The sequence below is a fragment of the Mustela lutreola genome, chromosome 18 (assembly GCF_030435805.1).
Source record: "Mustela lutreola isolate mMusLut2 chromosome 18, mMusLut2.pri, whole genome shotgun sequence".
NCBI lineage: Eukaryota > Metazoa > Chordata > Mammalia > Carnivora > Mustelidae > Mustela > Mustela lutreola.
In genome coordinates this window covers 13,250,199-13,256,198 of record NC_081307.1, presented here as the reverse complement: position 1 = coordinate 13,256,198, position 6,000 = coordinate 13,250,199, and the positions used below count along the sequence as shown (strand labels likewise).

Below are 6,000 nucleotides of genomic sequence, written 5' to 3'. Positions count from 1 at the left end.
CCATCCTTTAGTTTGGATAGACCTAAAGCTTTTTATTCCAGGATACATTTTTGCTTTATATTCTTCAATTCTAAAATAAGGATGCATTCGATAACATTTATCCATTGTATAAAAAGTCTGTAAAGGGTCTTATATCCTGGAAAAAAGTACCTTTTTTTGAAAGGGCTCCTTTTTTTCTGAATTTTGCTGTTCCCTTCTTGTTGAGCAGTGGCCCCTCCTGGGAAAACAGAGCTATTTCAGCCAACATTCAGATTTCATTTTACACTTGACTCTGTGGAATATTACAGTGCTATTCAGGTTTATTCATAATCTTTCCCCCGATTTTATAGCCTGGCAAAATTTATATTTGGTGTTTGTTGAAGGGTCATCAGAAGATACCTGGACATCAAACTTTTTTTCTTTCTTTTTAAAAATATTTTATTTATTTGACAGACAATGATAACAAGCAGGCAGAAAGGCAGGCAAAGAGAGAGGGGGAAGCAGGCTCTCTGCGGAGCAGAGAGCCAGATGTGGGGCTCCATCCCAAGACACTGGGATCATGACTTGAGCCTAAGGCAGAGGCTTTAACCCACTGAGCCACCCAAGCGCCCCCATCAAACTTTTTCAAAATAAATAATGATGGCAATACTGCTAAGATATCTCTCAGCAGTTCTTACTACGCTGCAGATTAAACAAGAATAAAATTCTTTTTATTTTAGGATGTTTTAAAATGCATGTTTTTGACCCCTCCCTTCCCACACATATAGCAAGGGGGCACTTCAGATTTCATCTTTCTTTAAATGGTGGCAATTACAATATATACCGAGAAGTCAGGAAGCATGGAATACTTCGGTTAGCATGAGCTCTAGAGAATGGTAAATCAGGAGCAAGTCCCTCTATCGCTGAATTAGCTAACTAATTAGTCTAACGCTAAATTAGCGTTCTAAGTTAGCCACAGCTGTGATCTAACTAGGAGGATGTGTTCATGATTCTGGATCATTCCGTGGTGTGGATTACTCTGGCCTCTAACTTCTGTCCTTTGCAACAGCGTGTGCCAACATTTTTCTTGATTTTACTGCTCTTTAGAATTCTCCACCAGAGGGAGGACAAGGAAAAGAGAAGTAGGTCTCACTCGCAGTCTGGAGGAAAGTTTGAATCCAACGAAGCTGGCCTTAATGAATTAAAGCGCTCTAGCCCAAATCTACCCCTCCCTGCTTGTTTTTTCACTGGGCAGGAATTGAGTGACCCCCCCACCCATAGTCCTCCCCCAGCCATTGCAGTAATTTTATTGTGGATCGTCTTTTAACGCAGGTTTTATCAATTCCTTTGAAAATCAAGTTGTAACGAGAGAGTGAGTTTAGGACACCCTCTCTGAAGAGGCTAGATTATTACTATTTTTTTTTTAAAGCTAACGATGAGAATTATGATAGGCACGTTGTGAAACACGCGAACGCAGGATACACACACATTTCACGGAGCAAATCTGGGAAGATGGTGCGATCTGTCCATCGTTAGGGTTCCCTGCGCCCTTCCTGTGTACCTGGAACAGTCTTACACCCGTATTCCCTTGCACTTGGTTTGTCTTTGCCCTACTCGTGTGTGGGACTCTCACTACAGTAGGAAAGGAACGAACCCCAAACTCTCCTGGAAAAAAGGCGTAAGTTCTTCTCCTTCCCGAGGGTTCCAGAGCCTGAATTGGGGCCGGGGGCAGGTGTAAAGAGTTCCAGACTTTCTCTCCAACGTCTCTCCGCACTGCTGGGAACCGAGCAGACCTCTGGGGCTGCCCGGCAGCGGAGGAGAGCGAGGAGCCCCCTGGGTCCTTTCCTCGGTCTTTGAATCTCCCGGGGCCGCCCGGTTGGCTTCCCGCGACCGCGGCGGCGGCGTCTCCGCGCAGCTTCCAGCGACCCCTGTCGGGGCTTCCCGGCAGCCGCGCCGCGCGCCGCCGCCCCCCGCCCGGCCAGGCTCGGGGAGGGAAAGGGGCTGCTCCCGGGAGCGCCGAGCCCAGGCTCCTCCCGGTGGCGTGTCCGCGCCTCGGGGTGGGGGTGTGGTGGGGAACAGGGAGGGGGCGAGGCAAGGGGAGGGGGAGAAGGAGGCGCCAGTCTCCAACCTGCGGGCGGGAGGTGGGTGGCTGTGGGGCAATTGAAAAAGAGCCGGCGAGGAGTTCCCCAAAACTTGTCGGAACTCCGGGCTCGCGCGGAGTGCAGGAGCGGAGCGGCGGCGGCTGCCTGGGCGATGGGAGCGCGGGCAGGACGGTGAACGCCTCTCCCTCCTCGGGCTGCGAGCGCGCCGGACGGACGCCACCGCCGGAGCCGACAGCGCCGGGCCCCAGCGCGGCGGGAACCGAGGACTTCCCCGGGCGACAGGAGCAGCCCCGAGAGCGAGGGCGACCGGCTGAAGGAGCGAGCGCCAGCCCCAGGTGGCCCGGACCGCACGCCGCGTCCGCGCCGCTCCCCGCAGGCGACAGGAGACGCCCCCGCGCCGCGCCAGTGCCGCAGCCCGGCCGCGCGCTCTCTCCCTCGAGGGACAAACTTTTCCCAAACCCGATCCAAGCCCTCGGACCAAACTTGGGGCGCGTCGCCTTCGCCGGCAGCGGTCCGCGCAGAGCGTGCGTTTCTCGGGCGAGATGTCCGAGCGCAAAGAAGGCAGAGGCAAGGGGAAGGGCAAGAAGGACCGAGGCTCCGGCAAGAAGCCCGCGCTCCCCGCGGGCGGCCAGAGCCCAGGTGAGTGCGCAGCGCGGCGCGGCTCCGCGATCCTCTTTCTCCGCCTCCGCTGCCGTCGCCTCTCCCTCGGCTCCCCGCGCCCTGCGCTCCGGGCTCCTGGCGCTGCTCCTGGGCGTCCGCCGAGCCGGGAGGTTCTGGCTCTCGGTGGGGCCGCCCCTCACCTGGGCGCGGGGCCTCACCAGGGCGCCCGCACCCCGCGCGTAGGGTTGGGGGACGCCGCCGCGACCCGCGCCCTCCGAGGGTCCCGGTCGCGTAGCGCTCCGTGGTTCGGCCTTTTCCTAGCGCCCCGCAGCTGAGCCCAGCCCGGGAGCCGGACCGGAGTGCGGGAGCGGAGGCTGGGTGCGCGCTCCTTCGGCGCCAGGGCTTTGCACGGGCCCCGTCTGCCCTCTAGCGAGAAAAGCGGGAACGGGTCTCCGCTTGGCGTGCCTGGCCGGTTTGCAAGAGCCGGGTGGTCGTGGGAGAGGCCCCGGGAGCTGGTGCGCGGCTGGGCTTGGGGCGAGCGGTGTGCAGGGTCGCGGTGTGTGCGTACGTGCACCCTGGTTCAGCCCTGAGATACTGGACCTCAGGTCAGTTGAGAGGGATTCCTAGAGATCAGCGAAGCAGATAAAATCTAGCCCAGTGCCAGGAACCAGGTCGGCTCCAAATAAGTTCTCAAACTTTAAATTTAGCAGTTCTGTTTTTCAGGACCTCCTTGATAAATACGATTAATTTATGTTCCCAAGGGGTTCCCAGAAAAAGTTTATCTACATTTCTGAACCCAGCTGCTTACTGGTTATATAATAGGATGAAGTGGCAGTTGAGGCTTTCTAGAGACAAATCTTGTATTTAATAATCAGAACACGGATGTGATTGACGGTTTCACCTTAGATTTCCCTAAGAGGAGCTGACCCTTTTAGATAGTGTCTTGAATCGAGCAAGCATCTCGAATAAATACTTGCTGATGAGAGAGTGAAGAAGATGCTTAAAAAAGAGAGAGGAGAGGGTGCAGTATAAGGGCTTTTTTCCCCTGTCTCTGCAGTGCCCAGTTGTTCATTGATCCAGAACCCTTAAGTCACTTAAAGCATCCCCCAGCACATTTTATAAAGCACTTCTGAAAATTTAATTCACTGGCACTTGGTAATACTGTGGCTGAGAAGATAAGCGGAAAGATTTGTCTGTTCCTTGTAGGAGGAAAACAAGATTTGCTTAGTCCTTTTATTGGCATCGCTGATAGCATTTCAGAACCTGACTTACTGGCAGGGACCTTCCACAGGTTTTGAGCAAAACAGAAATTGAACAAAGAGTAATTGTTTGGCCACTGACCATTGCTGTGCATGCTTGTATAATAAGATACTGCTGATCAGATTCACCTTATTTACTTCGTGAGGGCATACTGAGATTGTCTGTACTTTTACCCTGTGTTTTGGAGACAAGGTATGAAATGGGGAGCCAAATTAGCAACCTCTGTGAGTGACTTTATCGGCTGTCCTTTCAAAAGTCATCGTGGTAAGTTAAAAAGACCTTGGATGGAATCCAAACTGTAAAGTTGTAGGCATTTGCAGGGACATTTAGGTGTTCCTCTGTCCTGCCCATGAACTCTGCCTTCAGAAGTTTCCGTGGTCCTCCGTAGGTGGTCTGATGACTTAAGGAGGAGCACTGGTTTGAAGTGGCATCCTTTTTAGGTAACAGGTTTGCGTTTTGTCAAGGGTTTATAGCAGCTGTGCCTAAGCGTAGACATTTCAGATAAGCAGGTAGATTTAAGAGCAAGCAGGCATTTCTGTGTCCTGCAGATCTTATCTACGAGGTGGGCAGCTGTGTTGTGACGACGACCTAATGTTCTCCCTTGACACCGAGTTCAGTAGCTTCCTCAGTAACTCTCATTCTGTACTCTAGTTCACAGAGGTGATTTCCTCTAAACCACATGGACTGGTATCTTTAAATGACTATTCTCTTTTACTGTCTTCTTGAGATGCACTTGGCTCTAGGTTCGTTCACAGTACATTTATCTCCCTTTTCCGTCAGGTGGTCCTCATCTTTGGAGAGGAAACTTTTACCTCTTCCAGGGCACCTTGGAGGGGGTAAAAAATTCTTTCAATCACATAAACCACTTAAGAATATTGATTCTTCGATTGATTTGAAAAGAATGGCCATCTCGAAACCAGCTCTATGTGAAAGCATGCGACATTAATAGTATTGCTTTCAAATCATGTTTCTCTCCTTGTCATTTTCCTCATAATGGGGCGTGTCAGGGTCCTTGTCCTTATCTGAGGGAAATAAGTAACTGACAGGCATAATGGCTTGTGGGAGAAACTCACACCCCCGTTTCAACTTTCTTTGCACTCAAGTCCTCAGGCATCCTCCCAGGAATGACTTCTGGTGCCATGACTATAGTGTTGCCACTTAACATGCCAGCCCCGATGAGGACCTGGGAGCACACCCAGCTGGTCAGGAGCTCCTGTGTTCGTCTCCTATGGTCCCATGTTTCCCCCTTGCTTAAAGTGGCCACGGAAACTGCTAGATGTTGCACATGCAACCGCCCAGCTTCTCTTTGGATGTTGTTACATTACTTCACGACAGTCAGGGGAGATATAATACTGAGATAACAGCCTCTCAGCCCCGCAGTGCGGTGTATTATATGTAGAGGCATAAACACATCTGTCGGAGGGAAATTTTCAGGGGAAAAAGGCTTCTTTAACTTTCATATGACATGTGTGACTGATATGTGATACATACATGGCTATGTTGCATAGCATCCACATTTTTATACAATTAACTGAATATTGAGTTGCACACTATTGGGGCTGCAGATGTTCAACAGAATTATCTATTCCATAATAATGGCTCTAATAGGTCCTAAGCCCCTGGGCTCATTGGTTCCTCTTCTTTGCTCAAAATAAGCAACCTCAGCAAATCCTGGACTTTGTAACACAGATCCATGTAGTACCAGGGGCCCTGTAATATCCTGGGCCTCCTAGATTCTAGACCTCCCATATCCACCCTCTTATTGATTTAGCTCAACAAACTTCCTATCAAAGCCCCAATGACAAAACCAGAGTTTTCTTCTGTTTTGTTTGCTTTGCTCTTATGGCTCAGAACTTCCTTTATGAATTTCCATTTGCTGATATGTTTTTCTTCAAAAAAAAAAACCCACAAAAGATCCTCCCCCCTTTTTAAAAATAACCTGGAACAAATTCATTATCAAGCTAAGCCACGTTCTGGAGCTATTGGGTCTCCCTGCAATCTTGGCAGAAGGGGCATTTTTGACTACATCTAAAACTTAGTATAGCAAATGGGGAGCAGTAGTTTGTGTGCTCCCTGGATG

At 50.7% G+C, this 6,000-nt stretch overlaps 1 protein-coding gene across 6 annotated transcripts in view; it reads left to right on the top strand.

Moving 5' to 3' along the window:
• The first annotated feature begins 2,456 nt into the window (after positions 1–2,456).
• The window catches only part of NRG1 (neuregulin 1), a 228,141-nt gene continuing 224,597 nt past the window's right edge, over positions 2,457–6,000 (top strand). For all 6 annotated transcript variants that reach the window (XM_059156384.1, XM_059156382.1, XM_059156383.1 and 3 more), the window contains exon 1: positions 2,457–2,699. In XM_059156384.1, coding sequence (XP_059012367.1) covers positions 2,603–2,699 — 97 coding nt within the window. In that variant the 5' untranslated portion in view covers positions 2,457–2,602. The remainder of the gene's footprint in view (positions 2,700–6,000) is intronic.